This window comes from Myotis yumanensis, unplaced genomic scaffold (assembly GCF_028538775.1).
Source record: "Myotis yumanensis isolate MYYU_CA2020_CCGP unplaced genomic scaffold, mMyoYum1.0.hap1 SCAF_3, whole genome shotgun sequence".
Taxonomy (NCBI): Eukaryota; Metazoa; Chordata; class Mammalia; order Chiroptera; family Vespertilionidae; genus Myotis; species Myotis yumanensis.
The window spans coordinates 95101545-95128777 of NW_027223754.1; the positions used below are offsets into that span (position 1 = coordinate 95101545).

Below are 27233 nucleotides of genomic sequence, written 5' to 3' on the forward strand. Positions count from 1 at the left end.
ACCCTGGGCATCCTGATTGAGGTTGGAGAGGTTGAAAACCCTAGTAGTCCAGTGGTCAGGGACTCCTTGGCCCTGAGGCTGGGTTTGCCTTGAGTCTTATGCCTTGATTGTCTCTGTTCTGAGCTATACTTCCTTACCCCACAGAACTGGTCCCCAGCTTTCAGCTTCAGGAGCTCAGGCCCGCTGGCTTTTGCCTTGCTCGGTGGTCCGTGCTGTGTCCAAAACTAGTCTGGATGGTGGCGAGGCTGGGTGCCTAGCTGCTGCTGCTCCCCCCTTCAAGATAGCATGGTTTCTGAGCCAGAGCTGCACCAGCCTGGGGAGCCCTCTTCTGGCATTTTAAGTCTCTTAATCTCATAGAATCTGTTCTTTCATCATCTTTATCGGTCCATGTGGAGACCAGGTCCTGCTACTGGAGCATGCTGTGGGGACAGCTGGCAGCTGCAGCGAGTGTTGAGAGCCACCACCTCTTCTCCCCAAAGTGGCTGTGGGCTTAGGCTGATGGAGCTGGAGGACCCTGGGGAGAGGGAGAAGAAGAGCAGCATCTCCTACTCCTCCTCCATGCCTTGGAAATGCCCCCCCAGCGGCAACCCTGGCTTACCACCTGACCCAGGAGCACTCATGCAGCCTCTCTGCCCTCCTGTGCTCATTGAGCCTCCTAGGGTTTCGCCAAACCCCTCTGGCGTGGGTTGGCTCAATTCTACAGCCTTCGTTTTAAATTCTATTTTGACTAAGTATTGGTATCCTAGCTTTCTTTTTGTTTCCATTTGCATGAAGTACTAGTATGCTTTTTCATCCCTTCACTTTGAGTCTGTATCTTTTTGTCTGAAGTGAGTCTCTTATAGGCAGCATATGCATGGGTGCTGGGTTTTTTTTGTTTGTTTGTTTTTTAATCTATTCAGCCATCCTATATCTTTTGATTGGAACATTTAGTCAGTGTACATTTATAGTAATTACTAGAGGCCCGGGGCACAAAATTTGTGCAGGAGTACAGTCCCTAGGCCTGGCCTGTGATCAGGGCCATCTTCCCTGGCTGCCGGCAGCTGGCCTCGCCCCCCGCCACCACCCACCCCTCGTTCCCCGTTCACCATCGGGCGATCCGAGCCTGCCGGCCAGAGGGAGGTACCAAGAAGTTGGCCATTCCCACCTGCTCGCCGACCTCGCCCCCACTGCAGGTCGCCCTCTGTGTGTAGGGCGACCGATGGGGCAATGGCCGTGGCCTGGTGCCACCCACATCCCCCACCACCCTCTCCCAGTTCCCCGCTCATCATCAGGCGATGGGAGCCTGCCGGCCGGGAAAAGGGACTGAGAGGTGGACAGTGTGTCTCATAGTGACTGGTTGAGAGGTCGTTCTGGTTGTTCCACTGTTAGGGTCAATTTGCATATTAGCCTTTTATTATATAGAATGGGTAGGTATATATGGAACTTATTGGCATTTATTGTTTTCTGATCATTTTTGTCATCCTATGTTCCTTTCTTCCTTTCTTATACATCGCTGACTTTCTTTAGTGCTTTTCTTGGGTTCCTTTTTCTTTATTTTTTTTAATATGTGTATTAGAGGGTTTTCTTTTTGGTTTATGGTTACAAGATCCATATATAACAAACTCTGTAAATAGCAGTCTATTTTAAATGGTTGGTCCTGTAAGTTTGAATGCATTCTAAAACTACTGTATTTTTTTAACTTTGCTTGCTATGTTTGTTTTTGACATCGTATCTTACGTTTTTTATGTTGTTGTGTGTCCCTTAATTTGTTACTGCAGTTTCACATGCTCTTAATTCTTATGTCTATTACCCTTTTTACTATCTCTATAATTGATTGATCCACTACATTTGTTAAATGTTTGCCTTTACAAGTGACATTTTCCCCTATATATTCTTTTTTATTTGTTTGTTTTTGCCTTTTCTTTTCCACTTAAAGAATTCTTTTTAACATTTCTTGTAAAGCTCATTTAGTGGTGATGAACTTCTTTAGCTTTTGCTTGTCTATGAAATTCTTCACCTCTCTTTTATTCTGAATGGTAACTTGCTGGGTAGATATTCTTAAATGTAGATTTTCTCCTTTCACCACTTTGAATATATTGTGCCATTCTCTTCTGGAAAAGTTTCTGCTGAAAAATTAACTGATAATCTTATGAGGGAATTCTTTGTATAAAACTGGCTTTCTTTCTCTTGCTGATATTAAGATTTTCTCTTTATTTTTAACTTTTTTGCATTTTAATAATGATGTGCCTTGGTGTGGGCCACTTTGGGTTTATCTTGCTTGGCATATTCTGAAATTCCATGTCTATTTTCTTCACCAGGTTGGAGAAGTGTTCAGCCATCTTTAAATAGGTTTCTTGCCCTCTTCTCTCTTTCTTCTCCTCCTTATGATGCAAATGTGGGTATGCTTCTGGGGCCCCTCCTTATGATGCAAATGTTGGTATGCTGATGTTGTCCCAGAGGTACCTTAAATGATCTCCCCCCCCCCTTTTTTTTTGCTCTGCAATTGGATGATTTTCATTACCTTGTCTATCAGTTTACTAACTCATTCTTCTGCTTCAACTGATCTGATGTTGATTTCCTCTAATGTATTTTTTTTTTCAGTTATTGTATTTTTTAGTTCTGTTGGTTCTTGTTTTGTTTTCTATCTCTTTGTTGAAGTTTTCACTGAGTTCACCTTTTTTCACCTGCATTCATTGGTCATCTTATAACCAGTGTTTTGAACTCTTTTCTGGTAGATTGCTTGTCTCCATTATTTAGTATTTTTCTGTGGTTTTATCCTATTCTTCCATTTCTAACATATTTCTTTGTTTCTTCATTTTGGCTGTCTCTCTGTGTTTGTTTCTATGACAGGTGGAACAGCAACCTGTCCCTGTCTTGTTGTTGCTTCCCCTCTGTAGAATTTATGTGCTTGGTTTCTTTGGCATGCCAGCTGGAGCTGAGCCTGGAGTGGAGGTGGGCTGAAGAGAGTCAGGAGGAATACCCCACATGGGCTGCCATGGCAGGCTGGTTGGAGGTCAAGTCCTTGAGGCAAGCCTCACCAAGGCCCCTTGATTGACTGGCTATAGTTAGAGTGCGCTCAGGCATGAGGAGTCCTAGGGACAAGCTATAGCAGGACTCAGAGCTGTAGCTAGGGTGGGTACAACTTGCAGAGAATCATGGGGGCAAGCCACACTGGGAGGCCATTTGGGGTTATAGTTGGAGTAGGCTCAGGACAAGGGTAGCCTTCTAGACAGGCCATGCTGAGGCCTAGAGCTATAGCTAAAGCAGATGTGGTCTGATAGGAGACCTGGGGGTAAACTGCACAGGCTGGCGATGTAGTTTGAATGGGTGAAGAGCCATGGGGTGTCCCTGAGATAGGGCTCAGTGCTGGTGTTGGCCTGGGGCCTGGGGCCTGGTGTGTACTATGACAGTCTTGGCAGGCTAGCTAGTGTACTTGGATCACGCTCTTGCCATGCAATCAAGTTGGAGGGGGAAGGCTACTAATGGTGCTTTCCAGTGCCTGTGACACCAGAATGAGTTCCCACAGTTATCTACTTATTGTTTGGCAGACACTCTAAGATTAGTAAATGGATTTCCTTCCTGTATTGTCTATGTGCCCTTTAAACCACTTTTTTTCAGTGTGCCCCGAGGCTGGTACATCTGTGAGTAGGCCCCTCAGTGAACCATCCCTATTTCAATCTGGTGCTTGGTGGTAGAGTCTCCATGGTACAATGCCTCCATCTTTCCTACCCATTTCTATGTGGTCTCTCTCTCTCGCTTGTTGTGCAGAAGCTGTTCAGTGAGCCATTAGTTCTTCTTTAGGGGAATTTCTCTGTCTATAGGTGTAAATTTGTTGTGCTCTGGGAGGAGGTGAGTTCAGGGTCTTCCTATGCTGCCATGTTGGACCAAAAGCCTGAACTTCTAATTTTAAATAGCTCTAAGTTAGTGTTTTATTTTTAATATACTCAGAGACCCATATTTATTGAGATTTTTCTACATCTTCAGTTAGTACAATTTTTAAAGAGTTGATAATTTAGAGTATATTTGGTCCATCCAAGGTATTTTATTTCATGTGCATGTTAAGAGTAAATTATATTTAAATTTTCACTGATGCCAATTTAAATTGTTTCTATTTTCGTACTTAACTTTCATTTTAACTACCTTCTACCTTCTTTGCTCCAAATGGTTAGAATTTGTGTAAGAGAGGATAAAAGATCAGTATTTCTGCAGAACTCAATGTTAAATATAGGGTAGGTCTTATAGAAACACATAGTCCTATAAACTTCATTTTCAGAGAGAATTGTGCTACTTGAGAAGCTTAGTTCTAGGTAAGGTAAAAACACTTTCCTTGGTTTTGCAATAAACTTGCCTTGTACTCTGTTGAGTTCTTTAATTTATAATATATAAGAGATAATGTTATAAAATATTGTATGAATATAGATAGTAAGTTTTTTCAAAGGCATTTATTAAATTACTAGAGGCCCAGTGCATGGATTCGTGCACTGGTGGGGTTCCTTGGCCTGGCCTGCGGGGATCAGGCTGAAACCGGCTCTCCAACATCCCCTCAGGGGTCCTGGATTGCGAGAGGGCGGTTCTCAGGTGATGCACCCCGGAATCGGGCTCCCTCCTCTGGTTCCAGGTGTGTCACCTGAGAACCGCAGCCTCCAAGTTACTGCAGCTCAGCAGCTCCGCGTTGAGCATCTGCCCCCTGGTGGTCAGTGCATGTCATAGCTACCAGTTGGAACGTCTGTCCCCTGGTGGTCATTGTGTATCATACCTACCAGTCAAACGGTCTGACGGTCACCTAGGCTTTTATATATATAGAAGATAGTTGCAACTGAGGTTGAGTAAGTATAAAGGTGTTTGTGAGGGCAGTTCAGATTCAAGATATGCTTTGGAGGTTGAAGTTATAAGACTTGGAGATTGGTTGAGAGGGAGGACGAGACAGTGTGATGGAGCTCCATAGTTTCTGTTGCGCACCTGGATAGACATGCCATTCCTGGAGGAAAAGATCACATCCTTATTCTGTTTTGTCTTTATTTCTATTTTGTTTACCCCTCTTTCTCTAGCATGCTTATATCTTCTCCAAAGTTTTCTTTAATCTACCCTATCTTATTCATCACTCTTTTGTAAAGGCCATTTTTCTTGCGTTGTCAAGGCTCTCTGCTAGGCCATATGTACATCACACCCGTTCTTTTGCTTATGTTTCTTGCCTGGGAACAGCTCCCACTTCCCAGTCTGTTAAAATCCTGTCTAATATTTTCACTGCTCAGCTCAAAACCTACCTTTTTCTTGAAGCCTGTTAAACTTTTTCACTTCCCATGGACTCCCTTGTCCCTGAAACTTTATTTATTTATTTATTTTTTAATAATTTTTATTTCTTAAAGTATTACAAAGAGTATTACATATGTCTCCTTTTTTCCCCCCCTTGACATTCCCCCGGCCCCTACCCACCACCGCCCCCCCCCCCCGCCCCGTGTCTTGTGTCCCTTGGTTAATCTTATATGTGCCCCGACCTGCAGGGCACGCTTCGTGGGTACACCGCACCAAATCCTGCAAAGGAATGAGAGGATAGGAGACGCGAAGAAATGGAGGCAAGACAAAGTTCTGATCAAGCCTCAGTTTTATTTTTACAGCGGTTGGTATTTATGTTGTTTCTAGAGGAGGGGGTGGGCAAAGGAAGTCGTTAAGGATGAAACAGGCTTTGGAATGTCGCAGCTTATCAGCGGAGATGTAGCTTGCTTTGTGCTTAGGGTGAGGGTATGTTATTTAACTCCAGGCTAAATCGCAAGGTTAACTTTTAACTCCAGGCCAAACCAGGAGTTGGCTTGGAGGAGCCAGAAACCTATTGTTGTAAGCTGGAGATGTATATGTGATTTATAATGGCTCCCAACATATATGCATGCATATAAGTCCTTCAGTTGATCTCTTAATCCCCCCCCCAAACCCTCCCCAGGCTTCCCACTGTAGTTTGACATTCTGTTCAATGTTGCTCTGCCTCTGTATCTACCCTTGTTCATCAGTCTATACTGGTCCCCTTTATTTGTCCCAACCTCACTGGAGTAGTCTCAACCTCACCAGGGCCGTCTGAGCCTCACCATGGCCGTTACAGCCTCACCAGGGCCGTCCTGACCTCACCGGGGCCATTTCAACCTCACCGGGGTCGTCCATACCACACCAGGGCCATTTCAACCTCACCGGGGCCGTCCTGACCTCACCGGGGCCGTTTCAACCTCACCGGGGTTGTCCCTACCACACCGGGGCCGTTTCAACCTCATCGGGCCGTCCTGACCTCACCGGGGCCGTTTCAACCTCACCGGGGCCGTCCCTACCTCACCGGGGCCGTTTCAACCTCACCGGGGCCGTCCCTACCTCACCGGGGCCGTTTCAACATCACCGGGGCTGTCCCGACCTCACCAGGGCTGTTTCAACCTCACCAGGGCTCTCCCGACCTCACCGGGGCCATCCCAGCCTTACCGGGGAAACAGGAAGTTTGGCCCTCTGTCCCCTGCCAGCGGCTCCCCACCAGACAAAATCTCCAGGCGTTCCTGGTGGCTGAGCATCCAGCACTCCTCTTGGGATCATGCCCTCCACCAAGTGCACAGATTGCCTGTCTGCTGTCCCCCAGCGCCCCACGAGAGACTGGAACCGGTGGGCATCTTTGTGCGCTTGCTGGTACAGCGGTTCCACAGCGCTGGCCCAGCCAGGCCCAGCCCCGGCCTGCCCCGGACCCAACTCCGCCCCCCGATTGCGTCCCTCCCAGATGCAAGGAGCTGAAATCTGCAGCCTGCTGGGATGGGCTCTGTACTTGGTGCCTCTGCACATCCTACTCAGTCTCAATGTGCTTCTTTCTATGCGAGGAGTTGAAATCTGCAGTTTGTTGGGTTGGGCTCTGTACTTGGTGTCTCTGCACATCCTACTCAGTCTCAATGTTCTTTCTCTCCTTCCAGTTGTAGAGTTTCCACTGGGCCAACTTTCCCATGGTTCTGTACAATAGGTGTTTGTCTGATATTTGGTAGTTTCGATGTTGTGTGAGGTAGCACGCACCGGTCTCTTCCTTATGCCGCCATCCTGGTTCTCCTGGGTCTGCTTCTTGAGTGTGTCTCCCATGGCTGCGAGCAGTTGAAGTCTGTAATTTGTTGGGTTAGGCTGCAAAAGCGCAGGTGGGTCTTTTTGTGCACCTGGCACAGCTTGGATGGGGATGTAAATTGATTAGGGCTGGGTCTCAGGGAGTCGCCATGGCAGAGCAAATAGCACTGGCTGAGTCTCCGCGGCCCCTTGCCTCTCCGCCGGGGCTTTGTGTCCCCCAGTGCCGGCGAGCAGCTGTGCGACAGAGCCTCCCTCGCTTTCTGATGGCTGCAAGGCCGTGCTGCCTCTCCCCGTAGGGTCTGGTGCCTCATGATACCGCCCGAACCAGCTCAGTGGATTTGAAAGTTTGCAAAAGCAAAGGCGTTTCTACTTGTGAGTCTGGCATAGCCCAGATGGGAGTGTAAATTGCGTAGGGCGGGGTCACAGTGAGTCGCCGGGATGGAATCTCAGCGGCCCCTTGCCTATCCAGGACACCAGGACTTTGCGTCCCCCAGTGCCGGCGAGCAGCCGCGCCAGAGCCTCCCTCGCTTTCTGACCACTGGAAGACCATGCCATTTCTCGCTGTGGGGCCTGGGGCCTCAGAGACCCGCCCGAACCAGCTCAGTGGATTTGAGAGTTTGTAAAAGCACAGTCATTCCTTCTTGTGCCTCTGGCACAGCCCTGATGATAGGGCGGGGTCTCAGGGAGTCGCCAGCGCGGAGGAAATAGCGATGGCGATGGCGGAGTCTCCCCGCCCCTTGCCTCCCCTGGACACCAGGACTTCTTATCCCTCAGTGCCGGCGAGCAGCCGTGCGCGTCAGAGCTTCCCTCGCTCTCCGACGACTGCAAGGCCGTGGCCGCCTCTCCCTGTGGGATCTGGGGCCTCAGAGATCTGCCCCGAGCAAGCCCAGAGGATTCGAGGGTTTGTAACCGCTTCCGATTGAAAAAAACACCGCGAATCCATTTACAGCCCGCCTGGCGTGTGACTGCGTACCTCTGGTTTTGCTGCCTCCGTAGCTCCCACTCAGTCTCACTGCGCTTCTTTCTTTTCTTCCAGTTGTAGATCTCCCACTGGGCCAACTTCCCCATGGTTCTGAGTGGTGGTTGTTCACCTCATAGTTGATAGTTTCAATGATGCTGTGAAAGAGCAGCACGCACAGGTCCACTCCCTACGCCGCCATCTTGGTTCCACCTGAAACTTTAAAAAAATTTGCTTCACATAATTTAGATCTAAAATAGATATATCATTTTTTTTCTTTAGTCACTGTTGTCACCAGATTGTTATGATTACTATTTTATGTTATATTATACTAGGGGCCTGGTGCACAAAGTTTGTGCACTGGTGGGGGGCATGTTCCCTCAGCCCAGCCTGCCCCCTCTCACACGCTGGGAGCCCTCAGGGGATGTCCTACTGACGGCTTAGTCCCGCTCTCCATGGAAAGCGGGCCTAAGCCGCAGTCTGGCCTTCCTCTGCGGGAGGCGACCGGGCTGATCAGGGGAAGGCACCAGCCCCATCACCCCACTGCTGCAGCCACTGCCAGCCACCGCAGCCGCCAAGGTGTTTTCATCAACACGGACTCCAGTCCCTTCACCATGAAAAAAATAACAACTTTCTTTAGGCATTTTCAAGATGTGTCTTTCATAGGATATGACATTTTTTTCTTTCTATTTTTTTTTTATCCTCACCTGAGGATATGTTTCCATTGATTTTTAGAGAGTGTGAAGAGAGGGAGAGACAGAGAGAAACATCAATGTGAGAGGGACACTTTGATTGGTTGCCTCCTGCATGAGCCCTGACCTGGGCCCCAGCCAAGGGAGGAGCCTGCAACCTAGGCACATGCTCTTGATCATAATTGAATCCGGATCCTGCAGTCGGCAGGCCGAGGCTCTATCCACTGAACCAAACCAGCTAGGGCAGGATATGACATTTCTTAGCCCCTCTAGCAGCGGACCTTCGTTTTTTCCTCCAGTAGTGTGGTGGAAAAACCCAATATCACCTTGGATTCTTATAACCCAAGTTACCAAGAACACTGCAAGTGGCGGCGTACAGGGAGCTTAGCCAATGAGCGGTCAGAAAAGGTGTTTATGCTCGAATTGGGTTGGCTCAGTGGATAGAGCGTCAGCCTGCAGACTGAAGAGTCCCAGGTTTGATTCCTGTTAAGGGCATGTACCTTGGTTGGGGGCACATCCCCAGTGGGGAGTGTGCAGGAGGCAGCTGATCGGTGTTTCTCTCTCATCGATGTTTCCGACTGTCTATCCCTCTCCCCTCTTCTCTGTGGAAAAAATCAATAAAATATATTTTGAAAAAGAAAGGAAAAGGTGATTCCTCTACAGCTCATGCGCAGAGGACCCCCTGCGTTGTGTCCACTGGGCTAGGGGCGTGTCCCTGCCACTGGGGGGGGGGGGGGCACGCCCCCAAGGCCGGCAGCCAGCCCCGCATTGTGAACGCTGGGCTGTGGGGCCTGCGGGCCTGGGCCACGCGGTGGACGCCACCACCAGGGGCATGCCCCCCAGGCTGGCAGCTCCAAGTTGTGGGCGCCGGGCTGGGGGGCGTGGATCTGGGCCGCCGCTTGGTGCCAGCGCACATGCAAGCAGCCATGGGGCGGGAACATCCACTTGGTGCCTGCATCCGTAGGCCTGAAACAGCTGGGGGCGTTCTGGGAACCCGGCCGCTCAGGGCCTACACGCGGGCCTACAGGCTAGGAACGGCCTGGGTCCTGAGGATGTTCCTGGAACCCAGGCCGCTTGGCGACTGTGTATGCAAATTAACCTGCCATCTTTGTCGGGTTAATTTGCATACTCACTCCTGATTTGCTGGTGAGCATAGCGGAGGGACAGTCAATTTACATGTTTTTCTTTTATCATATAGGATTATTTATACATAGCTGTAATGTTATTCAGTGCTTATTTTGGATGTTATTTCATTTACTACATCTACAGCTTTTTACGGGAGGTATTTGTATCCATTTCACAGGTAGTGAATCTAAGATTAGGCTACGTTGTTAAAAAGTGGCAGAACTGAAACCTAGGCCCATACTCTAATACAGAGGTGGACAAAACTAAGTTTATAGTTGTTCATATGGAAAATAATACAATAATCCTATATAATAAAAGGGTAATATGCCAATTGACCCTAACGGTGGACGACCAGGAATGACTGGTTGCTATGACATGCACTGACCACCAGGAGACAGGTGCTCAATGCAGGAGCTTCCCCCTGGAGGTCAGTGCTTCCACAGGAGCCCTGGATCATGGCTGGCCAGTGTAGTGGTGGTGGCGGGAACCTCTCCTGCCTCTGCTGCAGCACTAAGGATGTCCCGACTAACGGCTTAGGCCCACTCACCATGGGGAGCAGGCCTAAGTCGTTAGTTGGACATCCCCTGAGGGCTCCCAGGCTGCCAGAGGGATGTCTGACTACTAGCTTGGTGATTCCCCAGGGAGTGGGCCTAAGCCATCAGTCGGACATCCCCCAAGGGGTCCCGGACTGCGAGAAGGTGCAGGCTGGGCTGAGGGACTTCCCCAAATGTACGAATTTTTGTGCTCCAGGCCTCTAGTTAATATATAATAATCCTATATAATAAAAGCCCAATATGCTAAGTGTCTGGTCATCTGGTCGTCTGTGCAACCAGTCATAGTGTAATATGCTAATGATATGCTAAGGCCATTCAGTCACTCACTATGACATGCACTAACCACCAGGGCGCAGACAGTCGACTGGTTGACCAGTCGCTATGACGTGCACTGACCACCAGGAAGCAGACTCTCTGACAGGTGGCTAACTTGCTGCTGTGGTCTGGCCGATCGAGACTGAGCAAAACAGACCAGACATTCCCTGGAGCCCTCCTGCAGTCCCTCCCCATCTGGCCAACCTCCTGTGTCTCTCCCCGGCCCGATTGTGCACCGATGGAGTCCCTCGGCCTGGCCTGCACCCTCTCGTAATCGGGGATCCTTGGGGGATGTCGGAGAGCTGTTTTCGGCTCGATCCCACAGGCATAACAGGCTAATATGCAAATCGACCAAACAGCGGAACAACTGGTCGCTATGACACACACTGACCATCAGGGGACAGACGCTCAATGCAGGAGCTGCCCCCTGGTGGTCAGTGCGCTCCCACAGGGGGAGCACCGCTGAGCCAGAAGCCAGGCTCACAGCTGGCGAGTGCAGTGGTGGTGGTGGTGGGAGCCTCTCCCACTTCCACAGCAGCGCTAAAGATGTCTGACTGATGGCAGTCAGTTGGACATCCCCCGAGGGCTTCCGGACTGCAAGAGGGTGCAGGCCGGGCTGAGGGAACACCGCCCCCTCCCCTCCCCCTGCCGCATGAGTGCATGAATTTCCCTCACTGGGCCTCTAGTACAAGAATAAGCTTTCACGTACTCACAACTGTAAATCTACTTTTGCCCACCCATGCATATAGTCTTCTATAGGCTGCTTAAGGCCTATCTTATATCATCTACATTCTCTGTTTTCATTCATTGATATCTACTAAGTTCTTACTATATGTGAGATATTAATTATTTTAGGCATAAAAATAAATTAGTGTGTACAATAGATGGAAATTCCTGCCCTTGTGCATTTTACATTCTTAGAAGGGAGACAGATAAGATAAAAAAAAATAGGTAAAGAATCTATGTTATTAGTTAATAAAAATTGTGGGTAAAATTGAATAGGGAAGGGTATATGGAATTTTTACATGTAGGGGATGGTGTTGCCATTTTAAACATAGTTATTAGGGAAGAGCTTGCTGAGAACCAGACATAAGCACAGGCATGAAGGAGGTGCAGGAATATGTCTGTGGCTCTGTAGGGGAAGAAGGTTTCATATGGAAGCATAGCAAGTGCAGAAGAGTGCCTGACATGTTTGAGAAAAAGAAAGAGGGCAAAGTGGCTGAAGTGGAGTAAGCAAAGCGGGGGAGTGTTAAGAGGTGAAAGCAGGCATACCAAAGAACTGTATTAAATAGGGCTTTTCCTCAAGTGAGATGAGAAGTCCTTAGGGGATTTTGAGCACAGAAGTAAGATGATATCACTTAAATTTTAATGGTGAGTCATCTACTGCTGATGTCAAAATACACTGCAGACAGGCAAGGGTGGAAGAGAGACCCTTTAGAAGTTATTTCTCAATGATCATGATGAGGAGGGTGTGAGCTTGACCAAGGTGGTGGTGGCCATGGAGGTGGTAAAATGTGATCAGATTCTGTATGTATAGTATTTTGAAGGAATACTTAAGATTTTTTACTGGGAAAACAGAGTGAGTTGATGTTAACTAAAATGAGGAGGATCAGGAGCTTGGTTTGGTTCAAGTTAAGTTTGAGATGACAATTGATGTTCACGTGGCATGTTGAGTATGCAGTTAAATATACAACTGTGGAGTTAAGGAAAAAGTTCTGAGATGGCGATAAATTGTGGTCTTTATTTAAAGTCATGAAACTGTATGAGATTGCCAAGGGAGTGAGCACATTTAATGAAAAACCGAAGTCCTGGGACTGAGTGAGCTCTGGGACTCTCAAAACCTAAGAGTCAGAGAAAAAGAGGAAATACCAGTAATTTGTGGCAAACTATAAAATACATATAAAATATCTATACACATAAATGAATGACAAAAAGTGCTAAATTCAAAAATACACATGAATACTTTCCTATAATGGAGAATAATTGTTATTACACTGTACAATACAAGAGGCCTGGTGCACTAATTTGTGTACAGGTGAAGTCCGGCTAGCCCACCCCAATCGGAGCCAATTGGGCTGGGCCAGCGGCGGGGAGGCGACACGGGAGGTTGGCCAGCTGGCCCCGACCCCAATCAAGGTTGGGGGTGATCGGGGGTGGGGCCGGCCAGGGGGAGGGGCCGTGGGCAGTTGGCCAGCCAGCCCCGCCCCCTGGTCAAACTCCTGGTTGAACTTCCGGTCAAAGGGACAATTTGCATATTAGCCTTTTATTATATAAGACTAGAGGCCTGGTGCACAAAAATTTGTGCACTGTCTGGGGGGGAGCACGTCCCTCAGCCCCACTTGTGCCCTCTCACAGTCTGGGACCCCTCGAGGGATAACGACCTGCTGGCTTAGGCCCACTCCCGGGTGGCAGAGGGCAGGCCCAATCCCTAGGTGCCTGCACTGCAGCTCCTGGTCGGGCTTAGAGCAGGGCCGATTGGGGAGTTGGGGCGCCACCCCCTGTCACACTCAAGGCAGGGTCGATGGGGAGGTTGCGGCGCCAACCCGTCACCCACAGAGCAGGGCGGATCAGGGGGTTGTGGTCCCACCCCTGTCACATACAGAGCTGGCCGATCAGGGGGTTGGGGCGCTGCCCCCTGTCACACACAGAGCAGGGCCCATCAGGGGGTTTGGGGCTCCGTACCCTGTCACACAGAGCAGGGCTGATCAGGGGGTTGGGGAGCTCCCACCTGTCACGCACAGGGTAGGGCCGATTGGGGGATTGGGGCGCCGCCCCTGTCACACTCAAGGCAGGGTCGATGGGGAGGATGGGGTGCCGCCCCCTGTCACCCACAGAGCAGGGTCGATCAGGGGTTTGGGGCACTCCCCCCGTCACACTGAGGGCAGTGCCGATGGGGAGGTTGCGGCTCCACCCCGTCACACACAGAGCAGGGCCCATGGGGAAGTTGGGGCGCCACACCCTGTCACACACACAGCAGGGCCGATCAGGGGGTTGGGGAGCTCCCCCCTATCAGGCACAGAGCAGGGCCGATCAGGGGGTTGGGGCGCCTTCCCCTGTCACGAACAGAGCAGGGTAGATAGGGAGGTTGTGGCCCCGCCCCCTGTCACACACAGAGCCGCAGGGCGATCAGGGGGTTTGGGCGCTGCCCCCTGTCACGCTGCTCCAGGGGCCAGGAGGCCTCGTGGCTCCGCTGATCGCAGTACTGGGAGGCCTCGCTGCTCCGCTGATCCCGGTGCTGGGAGGCCTCACAGCTCTGCTAATCCCGATGCTGGGAGGCCTCGCTGCTCTGCTGATCCTGGTTCTGGGAGGCATATTACCCTTCTACTATATAGGATAGAGGCCTGGTGCATGGGTGGGGGCCGGCTGGTTTGCCCTGAATGGTGTCCTGGATCAGGGTGGGGGTCCCGCTTGGGTGCCTGGCCAGCCTAGATGAGGGGATGATGGCTGTTTGCAGCTGGTCACACCCCCTTCAGGGTGGGGGTCCCCACTGGGGTGCCTGGCCAGTCTGGGTGAGGGGCTGAGGGCCGTTTTCAGGCTGGCGGGTGACTGAAGCTCCCAACCTCTCCTTTTTTTTCTTTTTTTTTTTTATTCTGGGAGTTATTTACCTTCTATGGCTGTCACTGGAGCTGAGAGCCGGCTTTAGCTCAGACCCCGGCTGCTGAAAGCAGGTTTCTGGCCTTTGTTTACCTTCTGTATTTGAAATTTTGTTGCGACTCCAGCTCTGAGATCCCGGCTGACTGAAAGCAGGTTTCTGGGTTTTTGTTTAGCTTCTATATTTGCAACAATGTTTCTTAGAGAGCAAACTCAGAGCCCAGCTGCGGCAGGTGGGGAACGTTGGCTTCCTCCGTCACTGGAGCAAGCAAGCCTCCTCTTCGTTCGCTTCAGTGCCTGGCTGCCGGCTGCCATCTTGACTGGCAGTTAATTTGCATATCACCCTGATTAGCCAATGGGAAGCATGTCGGAGGTATGGCTAATTACCATGTTTCTCTTTTATTAGATAGGATGGTCTTTATGAGCTTGTAAAATATAAAGATTTACAGTTATAGTATTTTAAGTATTTTTTAAAAATTCTCACAGCTTTAAATTTTAATGTTCTAATTTTGCTATATAGTCTTTTGTTATTGAATCTGAATAGAATATTCTGCAGCTGTATATAAAAAATAAATACCCTGAAAAACATTGATTTTTAAAATGTAGTTTGCAGTGAATCATACTTCTATATTTTACTAATTTTTATCAACATATCAGTTTAGCTGTCTCTTTAAAACAAACAAAAAAATTAGACATGTCTAAGTATTTTTTCTTACACATGAATAGATAGAAACACTGAAATTTTAAATATTTTTCTTTAGCTTCCTATTAACTCTTCATTTGTGGGTATAATCTAAGGCTTTGGATTATTACTATGCCAGTTGAACTTGTTTTACTGATAAAGAAATTATAATTATTTAGAAATATTTATTATGTGCCTAGAATATGTTGCAATCCTGCTTCTCCTTTGAAAATCATCACTTTAAGGTATAGTAGTGTATAATAATGACACATTATAATTTTAACAGGTATGCTCATTTTTTTATGTAGTGGTAAAGATATTTTCTTTTGGATTTTATTTTTAGAAACTGTCATGGAGTTCCTTGAGAAACTATCGGACAAACTTTCAGAAAGGTTCGTTTTTATTCTACTCTTTAGAATATATGTTATTTATTTTTTTGTGTTTATTTTAAGACTTAATTTATGAAAAATGAGCAAGTTACCTATTAAGAATATAAGTATTGGAATATTGGGTCAGATCTCTGGACTATTGAGTAGGAGGTTAATTGAACTATGAGATATACTTTGAAAGCACATAGTTGTCTTCCTAAGATGACAACCTTGAAAACTTAGTCCATCCCCTTTGATTAATTTTTTGTCTTTAGGAAATCATTGATGTGTAATTTAAAAATTTCCAGCCCTAGCTGGTTTGGCTGAGTGGATAGAGCCGAAGGGTCCCAGTTTCAATTCTGGTCAAGGGCTTGTACCTCCATTGCAAGCTCCTCCCCGGCCCAGGCCCTAGTCGGGCTCATGCAGGAGGCAAGCAATCGATGTGTTTCCCTTACATCGCTATTTCTTTCTGTCTTTCCCTCTCTCTCCACTATTTCTAAAAATCAATGGAAAAATATCCTCAGGTGAGGATTAAAAAACAAACAAAAGCCCTAACCGGTTTGGCTCAGTGGATAGAGCATCGGCCTGCAGATGCAAGGGTCCCAGGTTTGATTCCAGTCAAGGGCATGTACCTTGGTGGCGGGCACATACCTAGTGGGGCGTGTGCAGGAGGCAGCTGATCGATATTTCTCTCTCATCGATGTTTCTAACTCTCTATCCCTCTCCCTTCCTCTCTGTAAAAAATTAATAAAATATATTTTAAAAAATTATTTTAAAAAATATATAAATAAATTTAAAAAAATAAATAAAAAACAAACAAAAAATTTCCAAATGTTTTTGAAACTATGTATTTTAGTTTGTACCATCAATTTTATGACAAGTTTAAAAAATAGTATTTTTCTTCCTTTGGTTTAAATATTGGCAGCAGATGTGGTAAATTGATCTGTATTTTGATTTTGTGTATTTCAAGAATGCTCTGCTTCACCATTTGTAATTTCAAGCTGAAGTGTTTTTCTCTCTACTATAAGTCCCTTTGTTATATTCTTGCCTTCCCTTCTTCCCAATGCCCAGTTCCTTTGATCATGCCACTTGTCCTTCACTAGCACTGTTCTAGTGCTTTGTTGAGAGGGAGGCAGAATTCCAAAAGGTGTCAGATACCTAGGATTCCAGGATGAGGCAGATCATGGTTTGTAAAAGAGGGTCATGTTCCAGAAAAAGTCAAGAACCATGTGATTTCACTCATATGTAGGATATAAAACTGAAAACAACAAATAAACAAGACAAACAAAAATTCATAGACGTAGACAGCAGTATGGTGGTTACCAGAGGTAAAGGGGGAGGTAGTAGAGGGTAAAGGAGGTTAAATATATGGTGATGGAAAGAGATTTGATTTTGGGTAACAGCAAACACACAATACAATATACAGATGACCTATAGAATTGTACACTTGAAACCTATATAATTTTATTAAACATTGTCACCCCAATCCTATATAATAAAAGCCTAATATGCTAAGTGTCTGGTCAACTGGTTGGCCGTTCAACCAATCAAAGTGTATTATGCTAATGATATGATAAGGCTGCTCAACCCCTCTCTATGACATGCAGTGACCACCAGGGGGCAGACGCTCTGACCAGTAGGTTAGCTTGCTGCCGGGGTCTGGCTGATTGGAACTGAGAGAGATGGACTAGACATACCCTGGAGCCCTCCCACGGTCCCTCCCTAGCTGGCCAACCTCCCTCGTCCCTCCCTGGCCCCGATCGTGCACTGGTGGGGTCCCTTGGCCTGGCCTGCGCCCTCTTGCAATCCGGAATCCCTCGCAGGATGTCAGAGAGCTGATTTCAACTTGATCCTGCAGGCCAGGCTGAGGGACCCCACTGGTGCATGAATTCATGCACCAGGCCACTAGTAAATTTAATAAAAAAGAAAGAGGAAAGAGGGTCATGTTTTCTCATTTCTTTCTTATAATGCTGCCTAAAATTTTATTTGCTGCCCTAGCTGGTTTGGCTCAGTGGGTAGAGCATTGGCCTGCAGACTGAAGGGTCCCGTATTTGATTCCAGTAAAGGGCACATGCCCCGTTGCAGGCTCGATCCCCAGTAGGTTGCATGCAGGAGGCAGCCAATCAATGATTCTCTCTCTCTTCCTTCCTCTCTGAAATCAATAAAAATATATTTAAAAAATAAAATAAAATAATATTTTATTTGCCTTTTTTACTATACCAGTATGTTAAGTTTTAGCTCAAATATCCATTTTCTATTATAAATTCATGCCTTAGAACCCAATCCTCTCTAATTTGGATTATATTTATAAATTCTAAACTTTTCTTTTAAGCCAGTGAACCACTGTGGATTTGATATAATGAAGACGAAATGTTAATAATGCAGTTATTTGAGAATTTATTCTACTTTGCTTTGTTGGATAAGTGTTAATATTCTTTCCCCACTAATATGTAGATTACTAGGTGTGCCAGTTAATAATGCGGATTTTTTTCAATAGATGGAGTTACACATATGCTGATATATATGCGATTTGATATGTATGCTATTTTGTTGTATTGACAACAAGCTTCAAAACTTCTTCCTATGTCAAATTTTCTGAAGGTGTTAACATCATAGATATTTTTATGCTTAAAAATGTCGAATTTCGTGCCAAAAAAAGAGCATTTGAGGGAAGTTTTAATTCATTATTTTGAAGAGAAGTGCTGCCGAAGCTTATGGGAAGTTTATGGTGAACATGTTCCATCTCAAGATACTTGTGAACTCTGGTTTAAATGCTTTAAAAGTGATGATTTCGATGTGAAAGACAAAAAACGTCCAGGTCAACTGAAAACGTTTGAAGACCAACAATTACAAGCATTATTGGATGAAGATGTGTGTCAAACTCAAAAACAACTTGCAGAAAGATTAAACGTTGCTCATCAAACAATTTCTGATCGTTTATAAGCAATGGGAAAGATTTTAAAGGAAGGAAAATGGGTGCCATGTCAGCTGAACAAAAGAGAAATGGAAAACCGAAAAGTCATCAGTAAAATGTTGCTTCAATGGCAAGGAAGAAAGTCTTTTTTGCATCGAATTGTGACTGGTGATGAAAAGTGGATTTATTTTGAGAATCCCAAATTCACAAAATCATGGTTTGATCCAGGTCAACCGTCAACATCAACTGCAAGGCGCTCTGCATTTGGTGGGATCAGGAAGGTGTGGTGTATTATGAGCTTCTAAAACCAGGTAAAACCGTTAATACTGATCGCTACCAACAACAAATAATCAATTTGAACCACGCTCTGATCGTGAAACAACCAGAATGTTCCAGAAGACAAGGCAAAGTAATTTTGCTTCATGATGACACACCATCACACATTTCAAAACCAGTTAAAGACACATTAAAAGATCTTGCCTGGGAAGTATTAACCCACCCACTGTATTCACCCGACCTTTCTCCTTCAGATTACTACTGGTTTCGATCGATGGCATATGCACTTTCTGAGCAGCACTTCTAAACGTACAAAGAAGTGGAAAATTGGGTCTCTGAATGGTTTGCCTCAAAACGAGAAAAGTTCTATTGGGACTGTATCCATAAATTTCCTGAAAAATGGGGGAAATGTGGACATTACTTTGAATAAAGCACTTTTGATGTTTCTCTTGAAATTTTGGTTTTTCTTTGATTACAAAATCTGCATTATTAACTGGTACACCTAGTAGATTATAGTTAAGCAAACATCCTTAGATTTTTAATTATATATAGGAATTAATTCTAACAGAAACTTCATATTCCACACACATTAAGCATGCATTTGATATTTTGTCCAGCCAGTGTTTTTCTGTAGAGGAAAAATTATAAGTAGTAATCTTAAATATAATCGTATGCTAATATTCTTTTACAGAAAGTAATATGTTAGTTCTTACCTTTTTAAGGTATAACAAAAAAGTAGAGATTTAAAATTTACAATTAATATTTTTTATGTTTCTATTACATTGCTAATTTTTCCATGCTTTAGTACTTTTAAGACGTGTATCTGTCGGGCCCGACTGGTGTGGCTCAGTGGTTGAGCATCGACCTTGATTCCTGATGAGGGCACATGCCTGGGTTGTGGACTCCATCCCCAGTAGGGGGTGTGCAGGCGGCAGCAGATCAGTGATTGTCTCCAGTCATTGATATTTCTGTCTGTCTCCCTCTCTCTCTTCCTCTCTGAAACCAATAAAAAATATATATTTAAAAAAAGACATGTATATGTCAGGATGCTTTTTTAAGATAGAAATTGCCAATTGCCATCATTTATTGATAGATATATATTACTTTCTCTTTTAACACATGTAATACTCATTTCTTTATATTTGCACCACAAATTACTTCCAATTTTATCATTAATATTGGAATCTAACATAAGCAAACTAGTTTTTTGTCACATACTTACTAAAATTTTGTCCTAACAATTAATGACAAACCTGTTTTACAGAACTCTAAAAGATTTTGAGATTATACGAGGAATGAAAATGAAACTAAATCCTCAAAATTCTGTAAGTAACTATGCTGGAACATTTTTATTATAACATAAACTGTCTATCTGCTGAGTCATTATCTTTGAATCTAGAACTTTATTGTGATATGCTAAAGGTATATGTTGTTTTATTTCTGATCCTTGGTTTTGGTGAATAAAGGCATTGAAATATTTGATTCATATGTCTGAGACTGATGTTTCCAGGAAAATCCAGTATATCTTTGTTGGTTAATTGACATAATATATATGTGCGCATATATATATATATATATATATATATATATATATGTATATGTATATTAACACATGTATATTAATATACACTCATGCAATGGCTTCCTCCATTCTGTAGAAAGTTGGCTTCTTTGTTTGAAGCAGCATTAAAGGAGCCTAGGTGTATGCTTGATCTGGCAGGAGACAGTTTTAACCATCAGTGATAATGTTGCAGTTTACTTGTTTGCTAATTTGTGGAACTCAAATCAATATGAATGACAAAGTATACCCATTCTAAAAATACTTGTATTTTTTTCAATCCCAAGATCAAAGGATCACATGATGTTATAATGCAAACTAACATGTCTTTATGGTGAGAATGCTGGCCAAAGTGATTGGGGTGCCCTGAGAGGATAGAATTCCAGGTATTAGGATCCTGCTTCCCATATGTTTCGAGGGCGCTACAGGATCGCTGGGGTTGTCTATGCCATTGTTCTGTCAGTGTTGTCGTATCAGCTTCCCAGATGCAGCCACTCAGAAAGAGATTAATGCTATTAAATTCACCTATTTCTAGAGCAGCATATCAATTTCTTAATTTATGGTAGGAATTGTATCTAGCAAAATAACAGTCATCTGTATACGTTGCTTAGGTAGGCAAATCCACTTAAGAAACCAGATAATGGGTCCGAATATAGAAACGAAAAAATAAAATGTGTTGCCAAAAGCTAATTTAAAAGCTAATATGACTTGAAACTATTCTCCCTAGACATTTTTTTAAAATGTGTTTTTATTGATTTCAGAGAGGGAGAGAGAGAAAGAAACATAAATGATGAGATAGAATCATTGATCAGCTGCCTCCTGCACATCCCCTACTGGAGATGGAGCCCACAACCCAGGCATGTACCTGACCGGGTATCGAACCCTGACCTCCTGGCAGGCTCTGATAAGTGAGTCAACAATCTGATGGTTATATAGTCATTGATGAAGGTTATTTGGCAGGCATTTATTTATTAAATGCCCATCTTCTCACAAAGAATGTGTTTTGGTGAATGGTTCCGCTATACACTCTCTTCCCCAAGATGGAACCTGGACTTACTTTATACCAGTCGTTCTCAAAGTGTGTTCTCTGGACCAGAAGCAGTAGCATCACCTGGGAACTTACTAAAAGTACAAATTTTCCAGCCCCATCTGAGGCTCACTGAGTCTAAAGTCCCACAATCTTGTGTTTCAACAAGCCCTCCACATGAATTTCCCCCAACCCTTTATAATCAGTTATCAAGTCCTATAGATTCTACCTTCTTGAGAACTCCATGTTCCCTACTCTTCAGGCTCATTGCCATAGTCCTGGTTGAGGTCATTATTACTACTACTCACCCATATTATTGCCAAACTGGTTTTCTAGCCTTTTGTCAGGCCCCCTTCAAAACCATCCTGGATTCTGAGTGCCTAGCAATGAACCTAGCTCAGTGTTAGACACAGAGTATGTACTCAGCACCTACCTGAAATAGAAACTAATGAATTAAATAATCACCATCAGAGGGATTTTTCTAAAAAGCAAATCTGGTCTTTTTTTTTTAATTATTATTATATCTTTATTGTTCAGATTATTACATTTGTTCCTCTTTTTTTCCCCCCCATAACTCCCCTCCTTCCAGTTCCTACCCCACCCTCCGCCCTCACTCCCACCCACTGTCCTCATCCATAGGTGCATGATTTTTGTCCAGTCTCTTCCCGCATCTCCCACACCCCTTTCCCCCCCAAGAATAGTCAGTCCATTCCCTTTCTATGTCCCTGATTCTATTATAATCAACAGTTCATTCTGTTCATCAGATTATTTATTCACTTGATTTTTAGATTCACTTGTTGATAGATGCATATTTGTTGTTCATAATTTGTATCTTTACCTTTTTCTTCTCCTTCCTCTTCTTAAAGGATACCTTTCAGCATTTCATATAATACTGGTTTGGTGGTGATGAACTCCTTTAGCTTTTCCTTATCTGTGAAGCTCTTTATCTGACCTTCAATTCTGAATGATAGCTTTGCTGGATAAAGTAATCTTGGTTGTAGGTTCTTGGCATTCATCACTTTGAATATTTCTTGCCACTCCCTTCTGGCCTGCAAAGTTTCTGTTGAGAAATCAGCTGACAGTCATATGGGTACTCCCTTGTAGGTAACTAACTGTTTTTCTCTTGCTGCTTTTAAGATTCTCTCTTTATCTTTTGCTCTTGGCATTTTAATTATGATGTGTCTTGGTGTGGTCCTCTTTGGATTCCTCTTGTTTGGAACCCTTTGCACTTCCTGGACCTGTAAGTCTATTTCTTTCACCAGGAAGGGGAAGTTTTCTGTCATTATTTCTTCAAATAGGTTTTCAATATCTTGCTCTCTCTCATCTTCTGGCACCCCTATAATTCGGATGTTGGTACACTTGAAGCTGTCCCAGAGGCTACTTACACTATCTTCGTATTTTCGGATTCTTTTTTCATTTTGCTTTTCCAGTTGGGTGTTTTTTGCTTCTTCGCATTTCAAATCTTTGACTTGATTCTTGCGCTCCTCTGGTCTGCTGTTGGGAGTCTGTATAATATTCTTTATTTCAGTCCATGTATGCTTAATTTCTAGTTGGTTCTTTATCACAACATCGAGGGTCTCATTAGATTTCTTGTAGATCTCAATAAGTTTATCGGCAGCTTCTAGACAGTTCTTGAGAGACCTTAAAAGTGTGGTTCTGAACTCAATATCCTCCATTGACAGTTTTGTCCTGTTTCTTTGTCTCCACATTCTTTATGCTTTCTTGGTGCACCCCCTAGTGGTCTTTGTGCGCAGTCTTGTTGTAGTTAAGCCTTGATTGTTGTAGTTAATACTAGGGGGATTTGACCTCCAGGCCAACTGGCTGTGAGAATCAGCTGTGTCTGCAGTGGGAAAACTTCTGTCCTCTGGGGAGGTGCTAATCTAGCCTTTGCCTGAGGCTATCCGGCAAATGGCTCTGTGCAGGGCTTGGGCGGGGCAGGTCGCATGGGATCAACAGGGCGGGCGGAGCGAGCAGTTATGGCTGCTCTCAGTCCCGTCCCCAGAGGCTCTGCCTCTCAGAGTCCCAGTAATCGTTGCAAACCTCGAAGAGAAAGCTGCCTTCGCATTCTGACAGATGCCAGACAGTCCCGCTTCTCCCATTTGAGTCTGGGTCCCTAGAGACTCGCCCAGAACTGGAGCTCAGAGCCTGGGACTCCCTCCCGATTGAAAACGACAACTGCGCCCTCAGCCACCAGCCTGCTCCGCGTGCACCTCCGCACCTTTGTATTTTCTACACTGCGCCTCCTCTGAGTCTTGGTATGCTGTTCTCTTTCCTTCTAGTTGAAGAATTTCCCCTCAGTCAGCCTTCCTGTGGTTCTGGGTGATGTCCGTTCCATCTTTTAGTTGTATTTTTGAAGTGGTTGTTCGAGGCAGCAAACTCCGGTGTTTACCTATGCTGCCATCTTGGTTTCCTCCGCAAATCTGATCTTTTCACTCTCTTGTTTAACATTTTTCTGTTGCTCCATGCAAATCTGATCTTATCACTCTCTTGTTTAACATTTTTTCTGTCACTCCATGTAATTCTTCCTGTTTCTTAGCTTTTTCCCCATCAAGCCTTTGGTGATTTTGACCCTACCTGATTCTCTAACCTTATTTTCTGCTGTACTTATCAGCCAAGTTAGTGCCCTTTGCTCTTTACTAATACCTGTATGGTGCTTTTGCACTCTCTTACTTTAGCTTTGCTTTCCCTTGTTCTTTAATTCTTTTGTTCTTTAATTCTAACTGACATTTATGTGCCAGCAACTATGGTAGTTAACTTCCAATAATTTACAAATATCATATACCGGGATGCCTTTCCCCCTTTCTCATCTGGATTAAGTGATCCTATTCTTCAAAACTCAACTCACCTCCATTGCGATTTAAATACCTTTCTCCTAGGCTCTGTGTCAATGGTTCAACATCACAGACAAGATATACCATTTGTTTTGATGCTCTCAGATTGTTGACCCACTTATCTTTCTACTGCCTGCAACATCATTGGCCCGTTGGCATGAGTCATATCTTTTTTTTTCTTTTTTTGTATCATTAGAGCCATGCACTCTACCATCAGTTAGTAAATGATCATGTGTTGAAGGAAATATGTGCCAGGAACTGAACACTCAGGGACTAGAAAAATAAAATAAACCTACAAGTATCTTATGTTGGTGTACATCCATGATAGACATATGATTATGGAATATGAGAAAGAGTACCTTATTGTTCAAGGAGATAATATCTAAAGTGAAATTTGAAGGATAATGGTAATAAGGATAGAAGCTAACATTTACAGAGCTCTTACTCAATGCCAGGTGTTCTGTTTAACAGTTTAAGTGCATTAAGCAATCCTTTTTGGGAGGTGCTGTTCACTCAGTCATCAAATAGCTATTGGGTGAATACTGAGTATCAGGCGGTGTTCAGGGTGCCACCAGGATATAATAGGGGAAAATGCAAACAAGTTCCTTGCCCTCATGAAGCTTAGGGGAAGAAAGCACAACACATGAAAAAATAAACATGTGCTGTGCCATATGGGGATATAAAGGCTATAGATATGACATTGAAGAAAGAAATTAAGGCAGATACAAATGAGTGGAAGCATATACCATGTTCATAGATTGGAAGAATTAACATCATTAAAACGGCTATACTACCCAAAGCAATCTATAGAGTCGATGCAATTCCTATTAAAATACCAATGGTATATTTCAAAGACCTAGAACAAAAAATTCCAGAACAGCTCCCAGGGCATTTGAAACTAAAGAGAAAATAAACAAATGGGACTACATCAAAATAAAAAGCTTCTGCATAGCAAAAGAAACCATCAACAAAACAACAAGAAAGCCCACTGCATGGGAGAACATATTTGCCAATGTTATCACCGATAAGGGTTTAATCTCCAACATTTATAGGGAACTCATACAACTTAACAAAAGGAAGATAAACAATCTAATAAAAAAATGGGCAAAAGACCTAAATAGACACTTTTCAAAAGAGGACATTCAGAAAGCCAAGAGACATATAAAAACAGCTCAAAGTCACTAATCATCCGAGAGATGCAAATCAAAACAACAATGAGGTACCATCTAACACCTGTCAGAATGGCTATCATCAACAAATCAACAAACAACAAGTGCTGGAGAGGATGTGGAGAAAAAGGAACACTCTTGCACTGCTGGTGGTAATGCAGACTGGTGCAACCACTATGGAAGACAGTATGGAGTTTCCTCAAAAAGTTAAAAATGGAACTCCCATTTGACCCAGTGATCCCACTTCTAGGAATATATCCCAAGAAGCTAGAAACACCAATCAGAAAGGATATATGCATCCCTATGTTCATAGTAGCACAATTTACCATAGCTAAGATTTGGAAACAGCCTAAGTGCCCATCAGCAGATGAATGGATTAGAAAACTGTGGTACATCTGCACAATGGAATACTATGCTGCTGTAAAAAAGAAGGAATTCTTACCATTTGCAACAGCATGGATGGTATTGTAGAGCATTATGCTAAGTGAAATAAGCCAGTCAATGAAAGAAAAATACCATATGATCTCACTCATTTATGGATAATAAAGACCATTATAAACTGGTGAACAAAAATAGATACAGAGGCAGAGCAGCATCAAACAGAATGTCAAACTACAGCAGGAAGACCGGGGAGGGTTGGGGGAAGGTAAGAGATCAAGCAAAGGACTTGTATGCATGTATATAAACCAATGGACATAAGTCACTGGAGGTTAGGGGAGGCTGGGGGAAGGTCAAGGGGGAAAAAAAGGAGACATATATACTACTCTTTGTAATATTTTAAGCAATGAAACAAAATTAAAAAAAAAAAGACCCCGAATAGCCACAGCAATCTTGGGGAAAAGAACAAGGTTGGAGGTATCACAATATCAGATATCAAACTACTACAAGGCCATTGTAATCAGAATATCCTCGTACTAACATAAGAACTGGCATATAGACCAATAGAACAGAACAAAGACCTCAGAGACCAATTCAAGCCATTATGCTCAATTCATATTTGACAAAGGAGGCAAGAGCATAATGGAGTCAAGACAGTCTCTTCAATAAATGGTGTTGGAAAAATTTGACAGATACATGCAAAAAAATGAAACTAGACCACCAACTTACATCATACACAAGAATAAACTTAATATGGATAAAAGATTTAAATGTAAGACACAAAACCATAAAAACCCAAGAAAACATTAGCAGTAGAATCTCAAGACATCTCTCACAGCACTATTTTTCCTGATATGTTTCTGGGGGCTAGGGAAACTCAGGAAAAGATAAGCAAGTGGGACTACATCAAGCTAAAAAGCTTCTGCACAGAAAAACAAAACAACAAAATGAAAAGAGAGCCCACTGTATGGGAGAACATATTTGCCAGTGATACATCTGATAAGGAGTTAATTTCCAAAATATATAAAGAATTTATACAATTCAACAACGGGAGAACAATCCAATAAAAAAAAATGGGCACAGGACCTGAATAGATACTTCTCCAAAGAGGACATACAGATGGCCAATAGATATGAAAAAATGCTCAAGGTCACTAATCGTAAGAGAGATGCATATTAAAACTACAATGAGATAAATTCCTCACTCCATCCCCCATTGTGCACGGCCTTCCTCCCACCACTGTCCCTGATTCACTGCTGTGGCTGGTCTTTCTGTGCTATGAACACACCTCCTTAAAGACCTCCCTTTAGCTCTTCCCCCCCACCTCCCCCCCCCCCCCCCCCGCCCCGTCTCAGACCCTGTTTTTTTCAAAAAATACAATGAGCCCTGGCCAGTTGCTCAGTGGTTAGAGTGTTGGCACATGGATGGAAGGGTCATGGGTTCAATTCCCTGTCAAGAGCACGTACCTCGGTTGCAGGCTCGATCCCTGTCCCGATCAGGGTACATGTGGGAAGCAGCCAGTCGATGTCCTCTTTCTCTCTCTTCCTCCCTCTCTCCCTCCCTCCCTTCCACTCTTTCTCTCAAGATCAATGAAAAAAAATATCCTTGGGTGAGGATTTAAAAAAAAACAAATAACTAAAATGAGTTATTACCTTACACCTGCCATAATGGTTACCATCAATAAATCAACTAACAGCAAGTGCTGGCAAGGATTTGAAGAAAAGGAAATCCTAGTGCACTACTAGTGG

General features: G+C 44.4%; 1 protein-coding gene across 6 annotated transcripts in view; it reads left to right on the forward strand.

The window, feature by feature from the left end:
* MIPEP (mitochondrial intermediate peptidase) overlaps nucleotides 1-27233 on the forward strand; it is a 262517-nt gene that overhangs the window by 52379 nt on the left and 182905 nt on the right. For all 6 annotated transcript variants that reach the window (XR_011470789.1, XM_070409161.1, XM_070409162.1 and 3 more), the window contains exons 8-9: nucleotides 15308-15356; nucleotides 19787-19847. Coding sequence is in view for 5 of the 6 variants with exons in the window: in XM_070409161.1 (XP_070265262.1) it covers nucleotides 15308-15356; nucleotides 19787-19847 (110 nt within the window). In the remaining variant the exon portion in view is untranslated. The remainder of the gene's footprint in view (nucleotides 1-15307; nucleotides 15357-19786; nucleotides 19848-27233) is intronic.